At 59.3% G+C, this 24,199-nt stretch overlaps 6 protein-coding genes across 8 annotated transcripts in view; 3 read left to right on the forward strand and 3 right to left on the reverse strand.

Moving 5' to 3' along the window:
* Positions 1-218: 218 nt before the first annotated feature.
* SYVN1 (synoviolin 1) lies at positions 219-7,540 on the forward strand. Of its 2 annotated transcripts, none has more exons than XM_029956444.1 (16): positions 219-323; positions 1,159-1,308; positions 1,528-1,620; positions 1,705-1,857; positions 1,998-2,046; positions 2,466-2,569; positions 3,204-3,330; positions 3,431-3,530; positions 3,626-3,691; positions 3,788-3,904; positions 3,997-4,160; positions 4,448-4,576; positions 4,672-4,815; positions 4,906-5,092; positions 6,084-6,232; positions 6,313-7,540. In XM_029956444.1, exons 2-16 carry the CDS (start codon positions 1,177-1,179, stop codon positions 6,417-6,419), a joined length of 1,821 nt encoding a protein of 606 aa, XP_029812304.1. In that variant the 5' UTR covers positions 219-323; positions 1,159-1,176; the 3' UTR covers positions 6,420-7,540. The 2 variants fall into 2 exon arrangements, with proteins under 2 accessions (XP_029812304.1, XP_029812305.1); XM_029956445.1 differs by lacking the exon at positions 219-323 and adding an exon at positions 330-514.
* MRPL49 (mitochondrial ribosomal protein L49) lies at positions 7,442-11,394 on the reverse strand. Its single transcript, XM_029956456.1, has 4 exons — positions 11,268-11,394; positions 9,719-9,869; positions 8,781-8,905; positions 7,442-8,669 (listed from the first exon to the last, which is right to left on the reverse strand). Exons 1-4 carry the CDS (start codon positions 11,343-11,345, stop codon positions 8,523-8,525), a joined length of 501 nt encoding a protein of 166 aa, XP_029812316.1. The 5' UTR covers positions 11,346-11,394; the 3' UTR covers positions 7,442-8,522.
* A 109-nt stretch (positions 11,395-11,503) lies between these two features.
* On the forward strand, positions 11,504-12,861 carry FAU (FAU ubiquitin like and ribosomal protein S30 fusion). The gene is made up of 5 exons (XM_029956457.1): positions 11,504-11,615; positions 11,877-11,959; positions 12,053-12,197; positions 12,459-12,514; positions 12,686-12,861. Exons 2-5 carry the CDS (start codon positions 11,885-11,887, stop codon positions 12,809-12,811), a joined length of 402 nt encoding a protein of 133 aa, XP_029812317.1. The 5' UTR covers positions 11,504-11,615; positions 11,877-11,884; the 3' UTR covers positions 12,812-12,861.
* Positions 12,862-15,448: 2,587 nt separating this feature from the next.
* On the forward strand, positions 15,449-16,789 carry ZNHIT2 (zinc finger HIT-type containing 2). The gene has a single exon (XM_029956451.1). The coding sequence runs from the start codon at positions 15,534-15,536 to the stop codon at positions 16,728-16,730; it is 1,197 nt and encodes a 398-aa protein (XP_029812311.1). The 5' UTR covers positions 15,449-15,533; the 3' UTR covers positions 16,731-16,789.
* Positions 16,790-16,942: 153 nt separating this feature from the next.
* Positions 16,943-21,863, reverse strand: TM7SF2 (transmembrane 7 superfamily member 2). Of its 2 annotated transcripts, none has more exons than XM_029956449.1 (10): positions 21,594-21,863; positions 21,012-21,208; positions 20,862-20,916; positions 20,305-20,499; positions 20,119-20,222; positions 18,399-18,518; positions 18,144-18,312; positions 17,856-17,936; positions 17,643-17,765; positions 16,943-17,310 (listed from the first exon to the last, which is right to left on the reverse strand). In XM_029956449.1, the coding sequence occupies exons 1-10, from the start codon at positions 21,643-21,645 to the stop codon at positions 17,150-17,152; spliced, it is 1,257 nt and encodes a 418-aa protein (XP_029812309.1). In that variant the 5' UTR covers positions 21,646-21,863; the 3' UTR covers positions 16,943-17,149. The 2 variants fall into 2 exon arrangements, with proteins under 2 accessions (XP_029812309.1, XP_029812310.1); XM_029956450.1 differs by having other exon boundaries at positions 21,538-21,863.
* Positions 21,864-21,956: 93 nt separating this feature from the next.
* VPS51 (VPS51 subunit of GARP complex) overlaps positions 21,957-24,199 on the reverse strand; it is an 18,472-nt gene continuing 16,229 nt past the window's right edge. Inside the window, exons 8-10 of the mRNA XM_029956443.1 lie at positions 23,345-23,466; positions 23,156-23,243; positions 21,957-22,351 (exon numbers count right to left, since the gene is read on the reverse strand). Coding sequence (XP_029812303.1) covers positions 22,091-22,351; positions 23,156-23,243; positions 23,345-23,466 — 471 coding nt within the window. The 3' untranslated portion in view covers positions 21,957-22,090. The remainder of the gene's footprint in view (positions 22,352-23,155; positions 23,244-23,344; positions 23,467-24,199) is intronic.

The following is a 24,199-nucleotide window of genomic DNA, read 5'->3' on the forward strand; positions in this document are numbered from 1 at the left end:
GCGATACCACTTTTGACGAATAGGTGGGGGGACTCCAGCCACCTCCCCGGCTGTCCTCTTCCCCTCCGACCACCTCTTGCGTCTCTCGCTCCGGCCGTGGGCACGAAGCCTAGATACACCAGTGGGACTACCGCTGGCCGCACCACGGACGGCGCGCGGTGCGGCCAAAGGGAGGACGCACTTGGTACGACCCACGCCGCGCCCCGCCGGAAGTGAGGTGTCTCTCCCCCGAAGTTCCGGCTCGCAGGGGGTGGGGAGTGTTGTTAACCGGAGCCGCCTCCGCAGTCGGGGGGATTGAGCGGGCTCGCGGCGCTGGGCTCCGGGTGAGTCGGCCGGGGTGGGGCCCGGGTTGTGGTTGGAGTCGGGACCTGGGCCCTCCCCTTGCGGTGTCCGGGGTCGGCGCGACCCCTCAGCCCCGCTTGCGGCTTGTCAGCTGGCGGTAGACCACAGGCGCGCGCGGCCGCTCTCTCGAGCTGGGCCCCACCTGCGACGTTCGCGGCTCCGGCGCTCACAGGTGCGGGGGTGACCCGGGTCCCTGGCCGTGCCGCCACTTGATCCCTCCGGTCGGGATTCTCCGCCGCCCCGAGTGGACATTGCCCCGGGGGTTGGGGGACGCCAGGGTTCCAGACTGACGTATCCCGCCCGCTCCCCGCGGGGCGCGCGTCGGGGTTGCGCACCCCGGACGAGCTGTCACCGGCGCTGTCGCCTGCCCGGCTGCGCCCCCCAGCGCCTGGCTTCTCCCAGGCCAGGCGGCACGCAACTGCTTCTGGAGATTTCTGCGTTTGCATCCTCCCCATCACCTTCGCAGTAGAGCCTGGGGTAGCGGTTCTCACTCCTGCAACACGTTTGCTTTTACCCGTGTCTCCCTGGAGGCGGCGGCTTGGCAGGCGGCGTGGAAACAGCCCTAGATTTGAAACAAAACTGACCCAAGCTCCATGCCTTGCGTCAGTCTGATGGCCTAACCTCCTTTGAGCCTCCATTTTCTTGTTTGTAAAATGGGGAGGGGGGGGCGCGTGTGCTGTGCTTGACGTCATGATTGTCAGGGAGAGGTGGGGGGGGTTCTCGCGCGCGGGTTCAGAGACAGCGCTCATGAGGCGCTGTGCTGGGTTTGCGCAGTGTGCGCATCACGCAGGTTGTTCCCTCCCTGTCCCCACGCAGGTCCTCCAGGCCGGAGCGATGTTCCGCACCGCAGTGATGATGGCGGCCAGCCTGGCGCTGACCGGGGCCGTCGTGGCTCACGCCTACTACCTCAAGCACCAATTCTACCCCACCGTGGTGTACCTGACCAAGTCCAGCCCGAGCATGGCAGTGAGTTCAGGGCTCAGGGTGGGAGGAGCTCCCTGGGAGGGAAGGAGGAGGCTGCTGGAGACAGGGGCGGAGCTAGAGGGCAGGTAGGCGGGAGAGGCGCCAAGCGGCCCCCAGCCGCCTAACTTTGGGACGGGGGTCATAGGGCGGTTCCGGAATCATGAGCCCCAGACATAGCAGAGCAGAAAGTGACCTCAAACCATAGCCTCTTCTCACTCCTAGGTCCTCTACATCCAGGCCTTTGTCCTTGTCTTTCTCTTGGGCAAAGTGATGGGCAAGGTGTTCTTTGGACAGCTGAGGGCGGCAGAGATGGAGGTAAGATGGTTGTAGAAGCGGGGGGCAGGGAGCTGGGCAAGCAGAACGTCTTGAGTTCCTCGTCCTCCTTTGCCCAACCGCCAGCACCTTCTGGAACGTTCCTGGTACGCTGTCACTGAGACTTGTCTGGCCTTCACTGTCTTTCGGGACGACTTCAGCCCCCGCTTCGTCGCACTCTTCACGCTCCTCCTCTTCCTGAAGTGTTTTCACTGGCTGGCCGAGGACCGCGTGGACTTCGTGAGTTGGGTCGGGGGGTTCTCCGAGGCAGGTGGGAGCCAGGGAGCGGCATGGTAGGCGGGCTCGTGAAGTGAAGGCTGGGCTGGGCGTGCGCGGTGAGCGCAGGCCTTCCCGACGGCCCCCTTTCTGCTCTGCCTCAGATGGAGCGCAGCCCCAACATCTCGTGGCTGTTCCACTGCCGCATCATCTGTGAGTGAGACCCTTGGGAAGGGAGAGGAGGGAGCTGGAGGGGGAAGAGGCACGGGGGAGGATGGACCCTAATAAGTCACTGACTGTGGACCTGTGCTCTGGGGCACGGGCTTCCCCCTCGACTCGCAGCTGTACAGGAAAGATAATTCGGGAAGTTAATTTGCATGCTCTGTGCCCTGTTCCACTCCAGGGCTTCTCAACTGTCCAGCCCCCCAGCTTGGGGCCTCCTCACCTGGAGCTTGGCTGCTCTCGTGCCCTCTGAGGCACAACTGGGGTTCCCAGGGGGCCGGGTTCAAGCCACCTGACTAGATGGCTAGGGCCATGCTGGGCTTGAGGGTGGGAAGTGTCTCGAAGGGGTAAGCGGCTGTTGGGCCCTGCCCTGACCCCCACCCCCTCCCCCTTCTGGGGGGTCCCCACAGCCCTCATGTTCCTCCTGGGTATCCTGGACTTCCTCTTCGTCAGCCATGCCTATCACAGCATCCTGACCCGCGGGGCCTCTGTGCAGCTGGTGTTCGGCTTTGAGGTAAAACTGGCTTGGGAGGCTGGGAGGACAAGCCTGAGGGGGCACTGAGTGTGCCCTCAATAACCCGGCAGACCCTCACTGAGCACATACTCTGTGGCCGGCCCGTGCAGGCCACCAAGGAACAGCCACCCGTCGGTCTCAGCTCCTGCCTGGGCCCCTCCCACACACACACCTGGCGGGGGGGGGGGGGGGGGGAGCCCTGGCCTGGCCTGGCCTGGCACTCGGGGAGGGCCTCCTGGAAGGTGAGGCCAGAGGAGCTGGCTGCTGACGGACGGGAGGATGTGGCTTGGTGGACGGCTGGGGGGTGTTCAGTGACGGCCGCTCGCGTCCCCACCACCCGCTAGACCCCGTGCTGAGCGCTGGAGCTGCTCTTTTAACCAGCCAAGCAGTGTAGTCGTTAGGGAACAGTTCATTCTGTCGCCCGGCAGACAAGCCCACCCTGCCGTTCAGAGGGGTCTGCCGAGCTGCCAGAAGTCCCGCCAGCTGCCTCGCAGAGGCGCCCGGAAGACCCCAGGCGTGTCCGGCCCCACGCTGGTGTTATTGCACTCTGCCGTGCAGAGGCCTGGGCGTGGCAGGGGTGCCGGGGGCGAGGAGGTGCTGTGTGCTCACGGCCCCCACCCCCTCCTCCCGCCAGTACGCCATCCTGATGACCATGGTGCTCACCATCTTCATCAAGTACGTGCTGCACTCGGTGGACCTCCAGAGCGAGAACCCCTGGGACAACAAGGCCGTGTACATGCTCTACACAGAGCTGTTTACAGGTGAGAAGAGCCCGGGCCTCCCCTGTGCCGGACCAGCGTCCCCGGCCCTGCCTCCCAGGCCCCGTGACTGCTCCTCTCTGCACCTCCCCTTGCCCCCCAGGCTTCATCAAGGTCTTGCTGTACATGGCTTTCATGACTATCATGATCAAGGTGCACACCTTCCCTCTCTTTGCCATCCGGCCTATGTACCTGGCCATGAGGTAAGCCCAGCTCCGCCCAGCCTGTCCTGTGCCTGCACCTGCCCCACACCTGCGTCTCCTCCCTCACCCAGCTTCCACTGAAACTGTCCCTTCAGGCAGTTCAAGAAGGCCGTGACGGATGCCATCATGTCCCGCCGAGCCATCCGCAACATGAACACGCTGTAAGTGGGCCGGGCCGGCTGTTCTTCCTGGCTCCTCCCCAGGCTCCTCTGTCCCCGCCTCTGGTCTGGACCTCTCCCTGGCCTTGTCCTGCCCAGGTATCCCGATGCCACCCCGGAGGAGCTCCAGGCAATGGACAACGTCTGCATCATCTGCCGGGAAGAGATGGTGACCGGTGCCAAGAGACTGCCCTGCAACCACATTTTCCATACCAGGTGGGCGGGGCCCAGGGAGCCCGGCAGCAGGGTGTGGGCACTGGAAGGCAGGCCCCTAGGGACCCTGACCATCACCTGGTCTTGACCTCCAGCTGCCTGCGCTCCTGGTTCCAGCGGCAGCAGACCTGCCCTACCTGCCGAATGGACGTCCTTCGGGCATCCCTGCCAACCCAGTCACCACCGCCCCCTGAGCCTGCGGATCAGGGGCCACCACCTGCCCCTCACCCCCCACCACTCCTGCCCCAGCCCCCCAACTGTGAGTGGCCCCCTCATTTGGCCATCCAGCACACTAGAGTACTTGCCTGGAACTGGGGATGGGAAACACGGGGGTGAATCAGAGCCCCTGTCCTCTAGCAGCTCCGTCCAGGGATGGGGGTGGGGGGTCGTAGAAAGAGACATCAATGCACTGTAGTCCTGTGTCATCAGTGCTGAGCTCAGAGAAGCTTGTGGGTGCAGGACAGCATTCCTAGCAACTGGCCTCTCACATGTGATTTGGAGCCGTCTTACTCTGGCCCTCTCCTCACTGCCTCGTCCTCCCTGCAGTTCCCCAGGGCCTCCTGCCTCCCTTTCCTCCGGGCATGTTCCCGCTCTGGCCTCCCATGGGCCCCTTTCCACCTGTCCCGCCTCCCCCCAGCTCAGGAGAGGCTGGGGCCCCTCCATCCACCAGTGCAGGTGAGTCTTTCGGCCACGGGGGCAGGCAGAGGGTGGGAGGAGCGGAAACGAGAGGCCTCGGCACTCACCGACTTCCTGGTCTCGCACTGTGCCAGCCCTTCCTCGGCCCAGCGGAGCAGCCGCGACCACAGCTGCCGCTGCCTCAGCACCTGGCTCTGCCCCTGGCCCGGAGGCCGGCCCCACTCCTGGCTTCCCCTTCCCTCCACCCTGGATGGGCATGCCGCTGCCTCCGCCTTTTGGTAACCTGAGCCACCCTTGGGGTCTGGTCTGGAGGGTAGAGGGTGTTGGGCCGGGCAACCCCCCCCCGCTGAGCATCCGCCTCCCTCCAGCCTTCCCCCCCATGCCCGTGCCCCCTGCCGGCTTCGCCGGGCTGACTCCGGAGGAGCTGCGGGCTCTGGAAGGCCACGAGCGGCAGCACCTGGAGGCCCGGCTGCAGAGCCTGCGCAACATCCACACGCTGCTGGACGCCGCCATGCTGCAGATCAACCAGTACCTCACCGTGCTGGCCTCCCTGGGGTGCGTGCGCCTGGGGCCCAGGGCAGGGGTGGCGGCGGGGAGCTGGGCCCCCTTTTGCTGCCCTGTGATACTTGCCGATGCGGGTCACCTGTCTGTAGGCAGAGCAGGATCTCTGGGTTTGTTGAAGGCTCTCTTCCTTGCTCCAGGGGCCCTGCCTGGGTCTCAGGAGGGCTGATTATTAGAGAGCTGACTTTGAGTGCTCCTCCTCTGAATTTTTCTGTAGTCAAAGGACTCCTAATTGTCAGTGTTTTGGTTCACCTCGTGCACCTTTCTTCTGTATGGTGACCCCGTGCCTGGAAAGCACTGACCCCATTCTGAGACTGCAAGTAAGTCACCCAGGGACATCTGTTAAACATCTGACTTCTGCTCAGGTCATGATCTCACGGATCGTGAGTTCGAGCTCAGCATTGGGCTTGCTGCTGTCAGCACGGAGGCCGCTTTGATTTCCCCTTCCTCTGCCCATGCCCTCCTCACATTCTCTTTCTCCCTTTTTCTTAAAACTAAATTAAAAAAAAAAAAGTCACCCAGAAGCAGCCTAGCCTAAACTCAAGTTGTGGTCCCCACCACTCATTTGCTTGGTGACCAATGTCACTTTAATAGAAGGGTTCTAACGCCTGTTCACAGGTCACCTGCAGAGTGCCTGGCACACAGCAGTCAGAGCACAGGCTTGGAGGGGAGTTGGAGTCTGAGCGACCTGAATGCAGTTTTCTTCGGTGGAAAGTTGGGCGGGAACTGTGTGAGGAGCTTGGCACCCCGCTAGGGGCTGCGGCTTACTAGTGAGCAAGGCCAGCAGCGCTTGCCCACACGGAGTGTAGTCAGCCTGTAGTCTGGAATCCCGAGAACTCACACACGCTCACTTGTGTCTGCTGCAGACTGAGGCCGCGGAGCGCGTGTGCGCGGACCCTACCTTGCAAGGCTCACCAAGGGCAGAACCTTCCCAATCTCACCAGAATGTCCAGGCCTCACCTCCCCCATCTTGTCTCTTCTCTAGGCCTCCCCGGCCTGCCACCTCAGTCAGCCCCACTGAGGAGACTCCTGGAGTTGTCACTGCCACCACCCCCACCACCGTCCCCAGCTCTGAGGCCACCACCCCATCCCCAGGAGCCTCCTCACCAGCCCCTGAAGCGGACAAGCCTCCAGGTAGGCTCAGTGAGCCTGGGGAGGGGCGCGGGGGTTGGGAGGGAACTTCTGTGGGTTCCACTTCCGAACTCTGTCCCCAGCTCCCGAGTCTGTGGGTGCAGAGGAGCTGCCTGAAGACGGGGAGCCTGACGCAGCAGAGCTCCGCCGCCGCCGCCTGCAGAAGCTGGAGTCCCCCGTCACCCACTGACACACCCCAGTCCCACCCCTGCCTCCACTCTTCTTGAGCAGCCCTCGCTGTAACGTGTCCAGCCACCAAGTGCCAGCTCCCTCTCTCTGCGCGCCAGGGAGTAAGAACCCCCAGCTCTGAGACAAAAGGAGGTGGCATCACCTAGGCCGAGTGGGAGGAAGCCTGAGGCCCCAGCTGACTCCAGCCCGTCCAGTCCCAGGCGAGCATGGGGATCTCGGGTCGGTCCCCGCCTTTCTTTCCAACTCTTCACCCTTTTCCGCTGGGGCCGTGAAGGCAGAAAGGCAGTCTCTGAGAAGCCCTCTAACCGCCCAGTGCCCTCTGGGAGAAGGGGCAGCCCTTCCAAGCCCACTTGTGTGTGCGTGTGCGTGTGTGTGAAGTCGCTTCAGTGCTGAGCAGTATTAGCTCCCCAATCCCATGTGTGAGCTTCGGGGACTGGAGGCAGGCCAGGAACTTGCTCCCTGGACCACCCACCACAACTGGTACCGATCTCCCTTTTCTTACCCTCAACTCCCTAGAAGCTCTTTGTGATGGCGGCTGTGTCACTCATGCCCTATGGTGTTTTTGCGTCCTAGTGGCAGCCGCATGGCTCTGGGACAGGAGTGCCTGGGGGCCGAGGAGCAGGTGGGTGGCACTGAGGTGCCCACGCCCTCCCCCCCTGCAGTATGTCTCAAGTGATACTTAGTGGTCTCACCCAGCAACCACTGCCCGGCCTCATCCAGGCGGGGGGCTCGTGTGTGCGCCCCTGACACTGCAAGCCCCAGAGTCTGCGGAAGGCCGCTTCTCAACTTCTAGACCTTTTCTTGAGTTTAGGAGAATTGGAATTACTTCCTCACTGTTGTCTTTTGGCTTAAATTTTGTCTTTGGACCTGAATGCTTGACCCTAGGAAAGAGGAGCAGGAGTGTCAGACTTCTGGTCTTTCCAGTTTAGAAAAGGCACTGGGCCAGGCAGGGACCACAGGAGCCGAGGCCTGCCCGCCCTTGTCTTTTTTCCCCTCGGTTTTGTGTTACAAGAGTTGCTGGAGACAGTTTCAGATGATTATTTAATTTGTAAATATTGTACAAATTTTAATAGCTTAAATTGTATATACCGCCAAATAAAGACTTGCATTAATGATGGTGGAGCTGGTGTCACCGCATCAGTGCGCCGGGAGTCGTCATCTTGCTCAGGCTACAGACTTGAGACTCCCCAGGGGGGATGGTTTATTTAGACAAGCCATTAAACCATTAATGACAATACCCCATTTTCCAAATGAAGAAACTGAGCCCTGGGGAGGTTACGCTTTTATAACTCCCAAGAACGAGGCAAGTTTGCCGATTCAGGGGCCCAGGGTGGGATGGGATGGCAGGGGCAAAAGGCCAGCGTCTTCCTTCCTGCGGAGCCCTTGGCCACCTGGTACCAGGTCAGGAAGCTGGAAAGGATGGCTTGCTCTGTGCTGGACCGCCGGAATCTCCCCAGCACCCCCGCACAGACAGACCAGCTGAAGCTAATTCCTTAGCTTCCTGGAGCTAGAAACCCAGTCAGGTCCGGCCCTGGCCTAGAATGACGCAAAGGCGACTAGGCCGCCTACTTCTCCAAGGGTAAAAAGAATGAGCCCGGGGCGGACGTGGGTGCTCTATGCTGCTGCCCAGTCCTGCACTTGGAACTGAAGACCTCCAGGACCCATGCCTGCGTTATCCAAGTTCTCCATAGCCTCCACCAAGCCGGGTCTGGCCTGGGGCGACGGCCGTAGTGAGGGTCTGAGGACCAAGGAAGGAATGTACTCAGTGGGTTTGCCCTGTGCTGCCCTCCCCTAAACTGGGTTGGGCTACTCCACCAGAGGGGCAGTCAACAACCTCCAGAAGTTGAAGAGCTGAGCCCAGCAAGCTCCAATGAAGGCAGAGTCCAATGTCAGACAGCCCTCCCCCAAGCTGGCACCTGTGTACAAGGTCCCGTTCCCCCCTGATGTGAGCAAGGCCTGCTCTGAAGTCCTTAGCCCTCACTTTAACCTGTCTATGCACTTAGCCCTGCCATTTATACCCGCGGCCCTCAGCCATCTCCCTCCCACACCCACCCCGGACTCTTGTTTTCGGGGGCTGCTGTCAGGCAGGCTGCTCAGGAGGGCCTCAGAAGCCCTTTTCCAGGAGCCAGGCTTTAAGCTGCTGGTCAAAGTAGCCCTTGACCCGCAGGGTACCTGTCACCTCATTGATCTGGGTGACAGGGGTCTTCCCCAGCAGTGGACTCAGAAAATCTTCCACATCCTTCTGCAGGGCCTGCGTGGGAAGAGGACAAACCAAGCCTGGTCAGACCATCCCCTCTAGTGGACTCCCATCCCTTCAGCCCTGAAAGGGTCAGAGTCAGACCCTGACCCACCCCTCACTTACCCAAATGTCCCCCTCCACCTTTCGGATCACAGTCATCTGGCGGTTGCCATGTGTGATGTCCTTGTAGACGGGGATATTGTGCATACGAGAGCGCCGCACAAAGTAGGGGAGGTTGGGCGGGGGGTCTGTGGAGGGAGGAACAGCCACAGGTCAAACCTCCACAAGCTTTATGCCACCTTCGCCAACACTCACCCCCTCACAGTATACACAGAATTGGTGTACCCAATGGCAAAGCCACCTCTAGATCTCAGAGCAGAAGACCTGCTCTTTCCCTAAGTCTAGAGCCAGGACCGGACTGTTCACCCTGGTAGTCTCGCAGGTCCAGTACAGGGCCTGGCACGAGAAGGTGGTCAAGAAGAAATGAAGTTAGGGCCATGCCTCCCCGGGTCCCCACCTGGGGCCAATCCTGGCACTTCTCTGCGTGGTAGGGAGGCTACAATCAATCTCTGGCACAAAGAAACAGGGATTTACAAGCAGCACTGAACACCTACCTACCACACGCGGGGCTGTGTGCTAAGTGCTTCAGGTACTGAGTGATTACCTCCATTTTGAGAATCTAAGTGACTAACGATCACACTGGCAATGAATAGCGGAGCCAAATTTGAACCCAGAACTGCCCAGCTCCCAAGCTATGCATTCAATTACGGTACGAGGCTTATTGGAGTCGGAGGGGGGGGGGGTGGAGGCTCCAGCTGTTGGGTCTCCTCTCCATGGGCCACTGTTCCTGAATGGGAAGACCTCATCCCAAGAGTGTGGGTGGACGGGTAAAACAGAGCTGCATTCCCAGGCCCTTCCTTGAACATGAGACAGGTGCTAAGCCCTGAGTGACCTCAACACAAGTCTGAACCCACTGGGGAATCCAGAGCCTCACCCAGAGAAGTACATCACTAGGGGAGGTTTCCTGGTAGCTTCCAAGTCATCCCCATCACCCAGCTCACCTCTGGGTGGCTGCCAGCCACTAGGAGTGGGATAATGTTCATGCTTTGGGGGCTTTGGGATGCTGGTAGGGGGTAATAGGCGCTCCACAAACTGGTATTCATCCGTAGACTCCACAAAGCTCGGGTAATCGGGAGGCCCCTGTGTGTGGCTCTGCAGCCCAAATCAAAAGCAAACAACCATTGCTCCATCGCCGAGCCAGCACCCCCACCCCCACAGGAGAGGCAGAACTTTGGTAGGTAGAACAGGGAAACACTAAATCAAAGTCTGGAGGTAAGAAAGCACTGGACTTCAGTTTGCCGGGGTAGACATGGGACCGGAAGAGAAGTTCAGGCACTCTGAAGAACCTGCCTCCCTTGGGTTTCTGTGGGACTCAAAACCAAAGCCAAATGACTGTAAATATGATCAATACGGCATTTTTCTGTATTTAAAAAATTTTTTTAACGTTCATTCATTTTTTGAGAGAGAACAACGTGAACGGGGCCAAGAGGGAGACAGAATCCAAAGCGGGCTCCAGGCTCCAAGCTGTCAACACAGAGTGCGACCGTGCTCTCACTGACCGTGAGATCATGACCTGAGCCGAGGTCAGACACTCAACCTACTGAGTCACCCAGGCACCCCACCATTTTTCAGTATTTTAAAGTTTCCTCTAGGGGTGCCTGGGTGGCTCAATCTGTTGGGCCTCAAACTTAGGTTCAGGTCATGATCTCACAGTTCGTGAGTTCGAGCCCCCAAGTCAGGTTCTGTGCTGACAGCTCAGAGCCTGGAACCTGCTTTGGATTCTGTGTGTGTCTCTCTCTCCCCTTGCCTGCTCACAGTCTCTCTCCCCCCCCCTCTCAAAAATAAACATTAAAAAAATTTTTTTAAATAAACTTTCCTCTAAACATTCTGCTGAAATATTCTAGTTCTGGATGAGGCACTTTCAGCAATCTTGATAATGCCACTCACAATCATCCGATGTGACCCTCGCTTACCTGGAAGGTTTTGGCCTCATATAAACACCACCAGGCACTGGGCTAAATGTATTACGGGTATTGTTTTGGGGTTAATTCCTACAATGACACAGTTATTTTATTACCCCCTTTTTCCATCTAAGAAAAATTAAGACATTAATAATCTGCCTATGGTAACTCTCCGCAGTCTGTCCTCCCATCTTCCAATAGATATCCTGGAGTCCTGATTAGACCCAGGGTTACAAGCAGAATGAAGTGGGCTGTATATCATGAACCTCGAGTTCCCTTAAGTGTCCCCAAAGATCTGGGGCCGACCCCTACCCTGTGAGACGGTATCCCTTTTTAAAATTATGCACATCGCTCTTCGGTCTTTTGGCTAAGATCAAGTGTAAAATGATGCACAAGCATGGATGTGTAGCCCCGGCCAGGTCTGACTAAACCGAGCTGTCCACCAATCAGGTTCCAAGCCCCACACCGTGGCGCGATACAGGCCCTGCACCTTGCCTCTGAATCTTGTATCTGAGCTCCAGGGTTACAGGAATAACAACGAGACCCGCCCGCAGCCCTCTTCCCCCACCTCCAGGCTCAGAGCTCTCACCAGCCGCCGTAGCCCGCAGCCCGGCTGGACGCCGGTTCTCCAGCCCCTCAGCGAAGCCCGGAACACGGCGGCTGCCATCTTGAGCCGCTCCCGTACGCCGGCGTTCTGCGCGCGCAACCGGCCTGGTCCCGCCCCTTCCTGGGCGCTCCGCCCCGCGCTGAAAGAACGCCTGCGCAAAGCGTAAAGAGGCGGAGCTAGGACTGCCGTGGGCGGTACAAAAACCAGAGGCCTTCGCGGTCGCTCAGCAGTGACGTAGCACGCAGCAAGCGGTGAGGACGTGTGCGCCCTTCCTCCTTCCTCTTTCTCGACTCCATCTTCGTGGTCGCGGCTGCGGTGGCCGTAGTTCAGGTAAGATTTTGGGCCCTCGCTGAATCTGGAGAGCTTAGCAGCAGGTTGGCCGCGAAGTCAGAGGGCGCGGGAAAAGTGGAGGGAGAGGGGCTCCTCTGAGGGTCAGGTTCTGGTCCCCACCCGACCTCCCCGGCAGGCTTGGCATTACCCACGTGAGATCCCGCGACCACCGATCCCAGAGCGATCGGTCCTGGCCCGCCACCTTTCCCCTGATCCCTCTCTTCCAGAGCTTTTATCTCACACAAGCCTTTCTTTTTTCAGTCGCCGACATGCAGCTCTTTGTCCGCGCCCAGGAGCTACACACCCTCGAGGTGACCGGCCAGGAGACGGTCGCCCAGATCAAGGTGAGGCTGCTTGATGGTTCCTGGACTCCGTCCTCTTTGGTTTCAATATCATCCTCCCGCAGGAACGCTGATGAGTTTTATTTTTCCCCATAGGCCCATGTAGCTCTTCTGGAGGGCATCGCCCCCGAAGATCAAGTCGTGCTCCTGGCAGGCACGCCCCTGGAGGATGAGGCTACCCTGGGGCAGTGTGGAGTGGAGGCTCTGACCACCCTGGAAGTAGCCGGGCGCATGCTTGGAGGTGAGTTGGGGAGGATTGTCCTTTGAACGATTTGTAAGTTCATAACGAGTGTGGGCTGTGGAGTTCATGCTCCTGAGTCCAGGGTGGATCTTGTTTACCTCCCTTAGAAGGAACGCCTAAGAGGGCCATGGGAGCCTGAGCCAGAGCCTAGTTCTGTTTTCAGTCACTTAGCAGACTCCCTAAAGGCTTGAATTCAGAAAGGATTCTGCTGGGTGGGGCCTTCTTGCTCTCCTAACTGTTTCTTGTCCTTTCCCACCGCAGGTAAAGTCCATGGTTCTCTGGCCCGCGCTGGGAAAGTAAGAGGGCAGACCCCTAAGGTGAGTGAGTGTTAGTGGTGGTGTTAGGACTTTGTTTTGCTTTGTTTCCTTATATTAAAGCTCAGCCAAGACGCTTGGTCTTTTCTCTGTCTGCCTTCTCCCTGGAGTTAAGACTAAGGGAAGGCATGGAAGAGGTCAACCAGGATCTTAACCATTTTTCCCTTTTCCCAGGTGGCCAAACAGGAGAAGAAGAAGAAGAAGACAGGCCGAGCCAAGCGGCGGATGCAGTACAACCGGCGCTTTGTCAACGTCGTGCCCACCTTCGGAAAGAAGAAGGGCCCCAATGCCAACTCTTAAGTCTGTTGTGATCTTGGCCTGCCCCCAATAAAGCCACTTAGTCCAGTCATCCCACGGTCTCATGACTCCTGGGGCTGGTTGTGTGTTCATTAGTTTCTTGGTACTGTGCAGTCGGAAGAGGCAGGGACCCTTGCTGGCGTGGGGGAAAGTGATAAGCTCCTGGAAGAGGCTTACCAGGAACATTAGTAACTGCAGGTGCCAGCTCTTCGGATGTCGAGTTGGGGAAGTTTCCATCCCAGATACTTGATAATGCCCCCAAATCCTTGTTTGTTCTTGTGCTTTAAGCAGAAGGTGGTAAGAACTGAGGGAAGATTACGAGGCGGAAGAGGAGTTTGAGTAGATCTATCAGGGAAGCCATTCTCACCTTCCCTTGAAGTTGAGACCAGCTGTGGCCCTAGTGGAGGCCTTGGCAAGGATCTGGTTTGTCCCCACTTCAGAAAGTGTGGGGTGACCCGATTGGGTGGAGGCCAGTGACGGGCAGACAATGTCAAGAATGCAGCCACCGCAGAACAAAGGAGATCGAAGTTTATTGAACACATTGCAAGGGAGGGCGGGCAGGACGGCAAAGAAGAGACTGCGGGCCAGGAGGCATGCACAGGAGGTGGGGGGACGGATGGAATGTTCCTGTTTTGCAGCCTGTGCCTGACTCCAAGTAGCCTGTTGGTCCACCCTGACTGAATGTTTTGAGGTGGGTCCTCTGATGGGCTCATTTGCATTCATCCTGGTGGTTGCTGTGGGCTTTTTCCTGAGGTTTCCATTTGCCCAAGTTTGTTCCCCAAAAGTGGCCTCTGCAGAAAGCATTGTCTGAGGACATTGGCACTGTGTGACTTCACTAACCCCATACAGGTCAGGTTGGTGGTTTCAGTGTTCCCAGAAGTGGAATTCTCTGGGACCGATTTCAAGGTTCCCCCAGCTACGTGGGTACCACTTGCTTTGTCAAGGTTTTTCAATCTGCTCATCCTTGGAATATAGTGTAACGTGAAGTCAAGGCCTCAGGATCTCCGTTTGGACTGCCTTGAGTCTGAATCCTTGCTTTATTCTCTGCCTGCCTGACCTTCAACTATGTATTTAATCTCTGCCGTCATCTCGAGCGTTGCTGTGGAGATGAATAAAGGATGTGTGTGAAGGGCTGAGATCAAGTATATGGGCTACTTTTATCCCTAGTAACCTTTTAGAAAAAAGACCTGGTCCCCTCCCGTCTAGGAGTTTGGATTCTTGTGAGTTAAGTGCAGAAGCTAGTTAGTTACAAGAGCTAGAACCTCAAAGAAAGTAAGCAGGGTGTTGTAATGAAAGAGGGCCAGCGGGGGTGGGACAGACACGATATCCTAGGGAAGGTCACCGAAGACGGGATGTGTGACACAACCTGTCAAGTGAGATGCCCAGAGTTCCAGCCAGGAGAACTGTGTGCAAAGCTGTGTGATTTCGTCAATGTGGACAAGAGTTTGGATTTGAGCCCAAGTGCCAATGGAACTCATCAGGTACAGAGAAGGGTCTCCGGCGAGGGCCTGATGTAATCTGACTTGTGATGCAGTACTTTATCTGCCTGATTTTTCTGGACAGCTGGCAAGAGAAAATCAGTTAAGGGACCAGTGGCTTAGACCAGTGGTAGTGGGGATGCAGAGAATGAGCAGATTTGAAGGTCATCACATCCATCCAGATCTTGATTGGGAGACAAAAGATCCATATTGAGATACATAAAACTTACTGGGGCTGGGACTAGATGTGAGCTGAGGAACGAAAGAACCAGAGCTCACTTTGATGGGTGCAATGGGTCAAGTCTTCAGGGCGTTTGCCATGGCTTGTGTGGGCTATCACCCCCCACCCTACCACAAATTAAGCTCCATTAGGACAGGGACCACATCTCTGTCCCAGATGTGATTTTGGCACTAGCATGGATTCTCTCCTTTAAATAGTTGGATGAGCCAGGGGCGCTTGGGTGGCTGTCTGTTAAGCGTCCGACTTCAGCTCAGGTCATGATCTCCCGGTCCTTGGGTTCAAGCCCCCCGCTCAGTCTCTGTGCTGACAGCTAGCTCAGAGTCTGGAGCCTGTCTTCAGATTCTGGATCTCCCTCTCCTGCTCACGCTGTCTCTCTCACTTGCTCTCAAAAATAAATAAAACGTTAAAAGAATTTTTTTTGAAGTTGGATAAACCATAGGTTTGGAAGGTAAATCAAATTCAGATACCTGAAAAGTTGCTTTCGAGGGGAAATGCCTCCAATACACGCGCGCGCGCAATCTAGGCCAAGTAGTCCATCTTTCATCTTTTTTCTACTCTCTCCTTTATTTGTCTGTGTCCCCTGGTTAGAATGGCTGCCCTTCCAGCGCGGGGACACATCTCATTCCCCAAGAGCCTGGCGCAATTAGCCGCCTAGAGCAGATGCCGCGCAAAAATGAATTTCCGCCCCCGCGCTTTTTAGTGCCCAAAGGGCAACCACTAGGGGGCGAGCGGGTACCAGCGGAGCACCGGCCTAGTGCGCTTGCCCTTAGTCTCTCGCCGCTGGGGGCGGGGCTTGTGCGTCAGGACCCGCCCCTGCGCCTGCCTGGGCGCTACTTGACAGAGGGGTGGGGCTTGGCTTCCGAGTGTGGGCGGAAGTTGCAGAGAGTCCCGGGTGCTTTGACGACTCCCCGTTGGCCTCTCTTGGAGGCGGAAGCAACCGGTGAGCGCCGGAAGTTGCCCCGCGCTGCCTTTGCGTGTTCTCTAGCCGCACGGGGCGCCGGTTGCCATGGAGCCGGCTGGGCCGTGTGGGTTTTGCCCAGCCGGGGAGGCCCGGCCAGCGCGCTACACCTGCCCGCGCTGCAATGTGCCCTACTGTTCGCTGCGCTGCTACCGTGCGCATGGCACCTGCGCCGAAGACTTCTACCGGGACCAGGTGCTGGGAGAGCTCCGCGGCCGCAGCGCCTCGCCCAGCCGCCTGGCCAGCGCCCTACGGCGGCTGCGTGAGCAACGCGAGACCGAGGACGACCCCGAGGAGGCAGGCCTCAGACCTGGCCCGGCGCCCGGAGGCCTCTCCGGGCTCTGGGAGCTCCTGGCACCGGCTGAGAAGGCGGCCTTCGAGCGGCTGCTGAGCCGGGGCGAGGCCGGGCGGCTGCTGCCCCCATGGCGGCCCTGGTGGTGGGGACACGGGGCCGGGCCGCCGCTCCTGGAGGAGGTGGACAACGCCGCTGGCGGTGACTCTGTGGGGCAGGAGCCCACCCCCGCGAGGACGCCACCGGCACCCGTGAACGAGGCCGCCGCCGAGCCATCGCTCGGAGACGCCCCCGAGGCCTGCGCGCCCCCGGTGCCCACCCGGATCCCCACGCTGGCCAGCCTGAGCCGTGGTCCAACCTCGCCGCTCGTGCGTTTCCAGCTGCCCAACGTGCTGTTCGCCTACGCACACACTCTGGCCTTGTATCACGGCGGCGACGACGGCGCTCTTCTCTCTGACTTCTGTGCCACGCTGCTCGGCGTTTCCGGGGCCCTGGGCGCCCAGCAGGTCTTCGCCTCGGCCGAGGAAGCCCTGCAGGCTGCAGCCCAGGTGCTCGAAGCAGGCGAGCATCCTCCCGGCCCCCTGGGCACACGGGGTGCCATGCGCGAGGCCGCCCGCATCCTGATGGGCCATGGCCGGGCCACCCAGAAACACTACACGCTGGCAGCCCTGGGCCACCTGGCGCGGACCCTGGGCCAGGCCCGGAGGCAAGCGGTGGCTGCCGAGGAGCGAGATCGCCTCTACCGGGCGCGGAAGAAGTGCCAGTTCCTGCTGGCCTGGACCAATGAAAACGAGGCGGCGCTCACACCCCTGGCCCTAGACTGTGCCAGGGCCCACCAAGCCCACGCTGTGGCCGCCGAGGAGGTGGCAGCCCTCACTGGGGAGTTGGAGCGCCTTTGGGGAGGCCCCCTGCCACCCGCTCCCAGAATTCTCATTGAGGAACTCCCCGGCTGACTTGGGATCTCTTTGTCGGAAATAAAGCTGTGACCAGGCTGCCCTGCTGGCAGCGCCCATTTCTGAGTAACACCTGTTGTCCCGCCCTGCCCCCACCCCTACCCTCACCCCGTTTCTGGGACCCACAAACCACCTCCTGGCTTCTCCCGGATCAAAGGTGACCCAGCCAGTTTTTCAACACCCCAGTCCCAGGAAGGAAGAGAAGTGGTACGAAGGGTTCCAGATGTTTATCCTACGAGGAGCAGCCCCGTTCGCTCCCGTATTGGGGCACTGGCTTCCTATCTCCCGGCTCCAGAGCACCTGCCTGAGGCTGTTCATTCTGCCTGGTTGGAGCTCAGGGCAGGGGAGGGTCCAGGTCCCCGGTGCGCTGACAGGCAGGCGGGCAGGCACTTGCCCAGCCCGGGGCGCATGGAGCTGCTTCAGTAGACGTAGGGCAGGATCCGGTAAGGCACCCGCCGGCAGTACTCGTGCCAGGCCCGGCCGTATTTCTGCAGGCACTGCTGCTCGTCGCGGGCCTCCCGGTGCACCAGCAGCGCCGTGAAGTAGAGGAGGTAGAAGTAGGGCAGCAGGTGAGACACGCCTGTGGGGAAGGGGAGGCTGTGATCCCTCAGCAGCCCGCGCGCCCCCCCACCCCCACCCCGGCCCTTGCCGCCCAGTTCAAGGTTTCCACACCTGCTGGCTCACAGGGACATCAGGGCTCCAGGGGGAAAGGTCCAGACCCCCCAGCAAGTCCCCAGCACAGCTTAGGTTGGGTAGAGGGAGGTCTGCCCACCCCCCACCTGCTCCCTGACTGCTCCCTCCACCAGGGTGCATCCCTGCTCTCCCTTCCACACCCAGCCTGGTCATCCTATGTTCACCGACTCTGCCCCTCCCATGCGCGGCCTCCATCCCGTGCCCACGCAAGCCACTCACCACAGGGAAGGGACCACGCCAGAGCCATGATGAGGTCTCCAAGGTAGTTGGGGTGGCGGACCAGACCCCACCACCCAGACACCAGTAGCTGTCGCCCCGTGGCTGTGGGGATGGTCTCAAGGCCTGGGGGAAAGACAGGTCATGGGAGTTGGGGGACTGCAGGAAGCCTGGCTGTACCCACTTCACTCCCAGCACCCTGGAAACTCAGCTCACCGGCCACTCTGGGGTCAGAAGGATTCTTGCGGAAGGTGTTTTTCTGGGAATTGGCTCCTCGGAAGATGTAGTAACCAACAGCTAGGGAGTAAGCATGAGCAAGTGGCCAGGGTCAAGGGCTTATAGCCTTCTACCTGACCCTGACCATCCCCCCACAGCCCAGACCCAGTTGGCCTGGAGACCTAGGACCCAGTCCTCCCCACCCTGCAGCTTTAGAGAAGCACCTACCAGGTGCTGGATAAATGTAACAGGAATGAATGTTAGGGGGAGGAGCCCTTCCAGACCGACCTTTGATGAGGCAGATGACCGAGGCCATGGGCAGCCCCAGGGGCTGTGGGTGGTGCAGCAGGAACTGGGCCTGCAGGCTGTAAGTGAAGGGCACCCACGCTAGGTCCCCAAAGGCCAGCATGAAGCCAAACCCATCGTGTGTGATGTCCATGGTGGTGAGAACAGCCTCCTGCATGGATGAGACCCAGACGCACCGGCTTAGTCCCCGTGAGGTCCTCAAATGCCCCCGGCCCCCCTCGCCCAGTCCAGCCTCACCTCGTGCCAGAGAGCATCACCCACGTAGAGTAGCTGGAAGCCGTTGACCAGCCACATGGCCAGTGAGGGACTTCCCCGAAGTTCTGCTTCCTGCATCAGCAGGGCCAGGTTGATGAGGACCTGGGGTTGTGGGGGGAGAACAGGGCCGTGTGTCCCCAGCCTGTCTCTGCAGAGGCCGCAGCACCGACGTGGGCCAGAAGTCAGCCTCTGCCCGTCTAGCTCTCGGCTCTGTCACCAAGTCTGAGCTCAGCCCTTTGTTGAGTGGATCCAGGCCCTGGACCCGGGAGCAAAGACTGCGATAGACGAGTCCTGGTGACTGACTCTTGCCTTGTCCTATAATATTCCTTTTGGGAGAAAGATTAAAACAGACCCGGTTTGAGGCACCTGGCTGGCTCCATCGGTTAAGCGTCCAACTCTTGATTTTGGCTCAGGTCATGATCTCACAGTTCGCGCTCAAGCCCCATGTCAGGCTCTGCGCTGACAGCTCAGGGCTTGCTTGGGATTCTCTCATTCTCCCTCTCTCATTCTCTCTCTCTCTCTGTCCCCCAACTCACTCTCTCAAAAATACACATTTAAAAAACACAAAATCTTTAAAACAGACCTGGTTTTGAATCTCAGCTTTGCTACTTGGGCAAGCTGCTTACCCTCTCCCCCACCCCAGGTGGGAAACGGAGATAATCACGGACCTGCCTTACGGAGCTGAGGACCAGTGGACCTAACACTTGGATGCACAAAGCACGAGTCTGGCACATAGTAAGCCACAACGGCTAGTCGGCAGCCAGCCTGGGCTGAGCACCCCATTCTGGTGGCACCAGGTTTGGGGTCGTCATCCACATTCCCACTTCTAATCCTCACAAGAACCTTAGTAGGAAGTTCTCTGACTTTATTCCATTTCACACAGGAGGAAATGGCCTCAGAGGCCAGGGTCCGGGTCCATGATAGACACCTGGCTCTCCTCTCACCTCTGGTTTCCAGGGGACCTTGCCTGAGAGACCCTTTGGGAAATTTTTTTTAACATTTATTTTTGAGAGAGACACACACAGTGTGAGCGGGAGAGGGTCAGAGAGAGAGGGAGACACAGAATCAGAAGCAGGCTTCGGGCTCTCAGCTGTCAGCACAGAGCCCGAAGCAGGGCTCGAACCCACGAACTGTGAGATCATGACCTGAACCAAAGTCGGCTGCTTAACTGACTGAGCCCCCCAGGCACCCCAGCCCTTTGGGAAATCTTGACCACAGTCCAGCATGGGGGATTATAACCAAAAACCACAGATGGAATGTCCTCAAGGCCACTAGTGAGGAATAGATTGCTGCCCCCCATGACCAAGCTGGGCACCGCCTGGACCTGCCAGGCAGCATAGCGTCACCCTCTCCTGTCCTCAAAATAGATTTTGAACTTGACCGCTTTATTTAAAGTTGCAGCTGCTCACCTAACCCCCTCCATGTCTCTTCTCCCTAGCCATGCTATATATTTTTTACTTCTGTCTTGTCTGACTTTCCCAATAGAATGTAGGCTCACGAGGACAGAGATTTTTGTTTTTCTTGCTTTCCTGTACCTTTTTCTCCTTTGTCTCCTTGTACCTAGAGCAGTGCCCAGGGCACACACAGAGTAGCCTCAACAAATATTTGTGGAATGAATGGCTCCCATCTGCGCGATATTGGCCTGGCCTTGCCTAGCACAGCTTCCCCATCCCGCCCCTGCTCTTAGCGGTGCCCAGCATACCCAACCGATGAGGCCAGGCCGAAGTTCACAGAAATATTTGAAGTCAAAGGAACAGATGCGCGGGTTGAGCTCCCGTCCCAGGAAAAAGTCGTAGATGGGATTGCCTGGAAAATAGTGGGGGATGAAGATGAAAGCAGAAGCACCCCGTACCTGGCCCCATCCACTCCCTGGCGGGCCCCCTCTCACCTGAGTTCCCCCCGGGTGCCAGGGCGGAGGCAGGGGCTACCAGAGCCTTCAGATAGAGAAGGAGGCTGAAGATGAAGGCGGTCAGGGTGGCCGCAAATGCCAAGGGCAGGAGCACTTCCGGGAGCGCCCCCAGAGGCAGCCCCGCAGACACTGCCAAGCCCACCAAGAGGGCTGTCAGCACCAGGGCCTGGAAGCCTGAACCGTAGTACATAGTGAGTCTTGGGGGCTGCGCCCCTACCCTTCTGCTCTCCCCCTCCATGCCACCCCCCAGCCCAGCACACATACACAGTCCAAAGCCCACGGAGGTCAAGGACCTTGCCCTTGGCTTTCAGGGTGTCACTCCAACCACTGCTCTGGTGCACAGAGTAGCAGCAAATGCTGCGGGGTAGCGGTGGAGGGACGAGGGACATGGGAGGAACAGGGACAGCCCCCAGGTCTGCCTGGGCACATAGCATAAAATAGGCATCTATCGGAGCTTGGGGTCGGGGGCTAATCTCCGCGGGGCCTCGGGCCCCACCCCCACCGGCACAACTCCAGTGCAAGGATCCCCCAGGCACCGTTAATGGGGTAGCGCAGGCGACTCTTGTCCTTCAGTTCCAGCCCCTCGGCCACCTGCAGGCACAAAGAGGCTCTGATAAGGGGTGGGCGTGCCTCCTCTCTAGTGGCGCCCCCTCCCTCCGCCCGCCTCCCGGCAGCCGAGTCCACACCTTGCGCGCCGGCAGTAGGTAGAGAGCCGCCTGAAGGCCGAGCCAGGTGAGCCACAGCAGCAGCAGCCGCGGGCTCCACAGCACTTCGGGGCCCGGCAGGTAGGGGGGTGGGCCCAGGAGGCGCGCCGGGCCCGAGCGGGCCACCAGGAGCAGGTGGAACATGGTGGCAGGGAGCAGCAGCATCAGCGCCGCAGCGCCTGTGGAAGGGGGCGGGGGGCTGCGGGGGTCCGCTCCATAACTCGCCCACGACCACCCGCGGGTGCCTTGTTGCCCCCAGGGCCCCTCAGAATCCCCACTGCCTCCTTCCATATCCCGCCCGCAGCCCTCAGTCCCTTCCCCGACTTCCATCTTGGTCCCCGCCCCGATGCGCCCCCAGAGCTCCTCCTTCAGCTCCCGGTACTCCGTCCAACCCTCCACCCCGTAGACCGCACTCGGCAGCCCCCTCCCCTAACAACCCCCCTCCCCCGGCAAGCCCCCAGATCCCTTCCAAGCCTTCCATTCTCAGATCCTGCATCCTCCCCCATACCGAAGTTCAGCCCGTCCTCCTCAAGCCTCAGACCCCTGCGCCGCCTGCCCTATTACCCAGGGGTCCCCCGAATTCCAGCGGGGCCCGGGAGCCCTGAGGCGAGGCCATGATCTCCACTCCACCAGGGGCTGGGGGCACACAGGAGTCCGTCAAAGGAACACAGTCCACCCCATCCCCCAGGAGATGAGCTTGGTGACGCAGAGGATCAGCCTCGCAAGCACCTGCTTGGTCCCGGAGCTCGGACTACAACCGCCCGAGTCCTGATGTCTTTAAATGGACCCGCCCCCCGGCCCATTCTGGGCCCAGCAATCCAGCCAATCGGCTCTCGGGAGCGGGCCTGACGCCTCCGAGGCCACCTCGGTGGCCCCCGCCTCACAACTCCACCCCAGGCAAGCCCCGCCCCCGCAAGTGAGAAGGAGGAGGAGGCGGCACGTCTTTATTTGGCAGGTCTTGAGGCTGGAGAGGGGAAGGGCCACTGGGGCCAGGAGGGCAGGAGGGCAGGAGACTGACAACTGGGGCAACTGGGCGAGCCTGCGCCTGGCGGCGGCGCAGCCTAGCCACGCTCGCAGATGACCTCGACGACGCTGGGTTCCATGGGCACTGGGTCCGGGCAGCGCAGGGCGGCCGAGGCCACCACTTCATCCAGCAGCAGGTGCACAAGCTCTTCGTCGGCCACGAAGCGCCACAGGTAGAGCTGCAGGAAGTGACAGTCCACCTGCACCTGCTGCAAGCCGAAGCGCCCAAAGGTGCGCAGCCGCACACACTCCAGCAGCGTCTTGAGGCTGATCTTGATGATGCCGGTCAGCACCGATACCTGCAGGCAAGGGTACGAGGCTGCTCTGGCACGGCAGGTGGTGGGGAGGGGCAGCGGGTCCCTGAGGGCGCCCATGTTCTGGGCAGGGGCCAGTAGCTGGGGTGGGGTGTAAAAGTCCCAGGACCCATCTAAGAGGGAGGGATGATACACACAAAGTTGGCACCATCATCTGGAGGGAGGGGACAGGGAAAGCCCAACAAGCAGAAGCAGAGACGGGAGGGGCGCTTGGGCTGGCTCAGGCGGTTAAGCGACTGACCCTTGGTTTTCGGCTCAGGTCATGATCTCATGGTTCGTGAGTTCCAGCCCCGCATCGGGCTTTGTGCTGACAGTGCAGAACCTGCTTGGGATTCTCTCTCCCCTTCTCTGTGCCCCTCCCCCACTAACTTTCTCAAAATAATAATAATAATAATAATAAAGTAAAAAGCAAGCAGAGATGGGAGTCAGCACTGACACTGGGAGCCGGGAGGCTTGCTGAGTTAGAGGCAAGAACACCAGGTCCCTGAGTGTGGGCTGGTTTGGGACAGAGACCATCCTGTGGACAGGAATCCCTATGAGGACCCAGAACTACTGTGGCCACAAGGGTAAGAGGTGTTCTAGAACGGCATCCAGCCTAGAGGCACCAAGGTCCCTTCCAGGGGATATGGTGATGGCGGGGCTCGATGACCCTACACTCCTAGAAACAGCCCCGAGACAGAGCCTGGTGGCGGGGAGAGGCGGGGCAGAGGAATCCTGGACCTCTTCGTCAGATGCCTGAGCCAGCCTTCCCAAGGGCCCCCGGAAGGTGGGATCGCTGGGACTTCACACCTTGTTGAACTCCACAGGGCTGAACACGTCAATACGCTCAGAGAACAGCTTCTGGATGTTGCTCAAGAGATTAGTGTCCATTGGGGCACTGAATGGGCGGAGACAAGCAATCAGAGCCCACCTGCACCACACCCTCCTTTGTCCACGCCCCCCACCCGCACCCCCCGGGGTCAGCCTGGCTGGCCAGACCTGGGCGTGTAGCTGGGTGCGTAGCGGCCCTGCTGTCGAGAGCTGCTGTACACAGAGAAGGTCCGTTTGCTGGAGTCACTGCTCTGGGCCTTGCGGACACCCTCTTCGTACAGAAGACCCACCTGGCGGCGGAAGGAGGTATGGAGGCCAGAGCAAGGGGGCCTCTAGCCCACCAGGTGCCCAGGGTGAGGGCCAAGGACACTCAAAGTTACAAACTCAGGGGTGCCCGGGTGACTCAGCCAGTTAAACATCCAACTTGAGGCTCGGGTCGTGATCCCACAGTTTGTGGGTTCAGGCCCCACATCAGGCTCTCTGCTTTGGACACAGAACCCGCTTCTGGTTCTGTCTCCCTCTCTCTCTATGCACTTCCTCCACTTGCGCTCTCTCTGTCTCTCTCAAAAATAAATAAGCATTAAATAGAATATTAATAAAAATAAATTACAAACTCATTTGTTACAAGCACCACAGGGTAGTGGGGACCTGGTATCTAGTTGGTACCTGGTCGCTATTTATAGAACTGGGGGAGCGGGACAAAGGTGGGACATTAGACTTGGTACTGAGGCTCAATCTTCAGCGCTAACCCTTCCCTGATTCCCTGGGTGACTCTAGACTGCAGCCTCCCATAGGTGACATGCGTGCAATGATGCCACAATCCAGGACTGAGGAGAAACGAGCCCCTAGACGCAAGCGCTGCTAGGCCCCGCTGTCCTGATCCTCCAAGGGGAGTCTATCTTCCCCCACCCAGAGTCTGCCTCAGGACCCCGGAGCCCGCATCAGGACCCCGGAGCCCGCATCGGGACCCCAGAGCCCGCATCGGGACCCCCGGAGCCCGCATCGGGACCCCCGGAGCCCGCA

Source organism: Suricata suricatta, chromosome 11, assembly GCF_006229205.1.
Source record: "Suricata suricatta isolate VVHF042 chromosome 11, meerkat_22Aug2017_6uvM2_HiC, whole genome shotgun sequence".
NCBI lineage: Eukaryota > Metazoa > Chordata > Mammalia > Carnivora > Herpestidae > Suricata > Suricata suricatta.